We start from the raw sequence: 1,103 nt of genomic DNA, 5'->3' as shown, positions 1-1,103 counted from the left end.
AAGTTTACTTTTATTAAGTGAAAATATGTTTATTAAGCTTGTTGGGTTTTGTCTTTTTGTTTATTACATAACATAAAGGAATAAATGAACTACAAATTGAAACAATAAACGTTATGTTTGATTGCATTTTAAATGGTTTTTTTGGTTTCATACTAAAACTGGCTCTGTCATGCCACTCCTCTATATTCGAAAGTTGTAAAATTAAATATTTCTCATTTATTATTTCGCACAGGCATCTGCGTTGACTTCATAAAAAGAGAAAAGAATTTTCATACGCTATGCTATGATGCTACGGCTTAAAAAGATAATCTGCAAAATTTATCTGTTTCAAAAAAAATAAATATCGAGAATATTGAAAGGAAAAAAAAAGAATTTCGAATTTACGTTTTAATAGCGTAAGTTTTAAGTGTTGATTATATATTTCCGGAACAATAGTTTCAAAAAGTATTTTCTCTGTTTTAGATATGGTGACATGGTTCCAGAAACGATCGCAGGAAAAATCGTCGGTGGTGTGTGTTCGTTGAGCGGCGTTCTGGTGATCGCTTTACCGGTACCCGTTATCGTGAGCAATTTCAGCAGAATATATCATCAAAATCAACGTGCTGACAAACGGAAAGCACAAAGGGTAAGCACATTTCAAACACTTTACTTTTAAGAGGGAACTTTTCTCCCTGACCTGATTAATACATTTTTTATGGCGATCTATTTCACTAATCACAGGCTTGACTTAAGCCTACGCACAAGCTTAAGTACTGAACGCGCGAGCGTTCTAATTATGTATAGAAAATATACAGGGTGTTTCAGAACTATGGGATCAAACTTCTAGGGGTTATTCAGTGCAACAGTAGAAAACATTTGAGTATAGGGACCCATGTCCGGAAAAGTGTCACTACCGCACTACGGCCCTAAGACGCGTTAAAATTTAGAAAGACGATGAATTGCCTAAATAGGATTTAATGCATTTAATGTTTGCCTGAATTATTGCACCGCACTGTACAAAAGGCAAAAATTAAATGCATTAAATCCTATTTAGGCAATTCATCGTCTTTCTAAATTTTAACGCGTCTTAGGGCCGTAGTGCGGTAGTGACACTTTTCCGGACA

General features: G+C 34.7%; 1 protein-coding gene across 13 annotated transcripts in view; it reads left to right on the top strand.

Annotated features, from left to right (window-relative positions):
• Positions 1-467: 467 nt before the first annotated feature.
• The window catches only part of LOC109858523 (potassium voltage-gated channel protein Shal-like), a 171,955-nt gene continuing 171,319 nt past the window's right edge, over positions 468-1,103 (top strand). For all 13 annotated transcript variants that reach the window (XR_002250628.1, XR_002250625.1, XR_002250624.1 and 10 more), the window contains exon 1: positions 468-625. Coding sequence is in view for 8 of the 13 variants with exons in the window: in XM_020435871.1 (XP_020291460.1) it covers positions 473-625 (153 nt within the window). In the remaining 5 variants the exon portion in view is untranslated. The remainder of the gene's footprint in view (positions 626-1,103) is intronic.

Source organism: Pseudomyrmex gracilis, unplaced genomic scaffold (assembly GCF_002006095.1).
Source record: "Pseudomyrmex gracilis isolate BER0280 unplaced genomic scaffold, ASM200609v1 scaffold_210, whole genome shotgun sequence".
In the NCBI taxonomy this organism is placed as follows: Eukaryota; Metazoa; Arthropoda; class Insecta; order Hymenoptera; family Formicidae; genus Pseudomyrmex; species Pseudomyrmex gracilis.
Note: the sequence above shows the minus strand (reverse complement) of the source record. Positions and strands in the feature narration are given on the sequence as shown.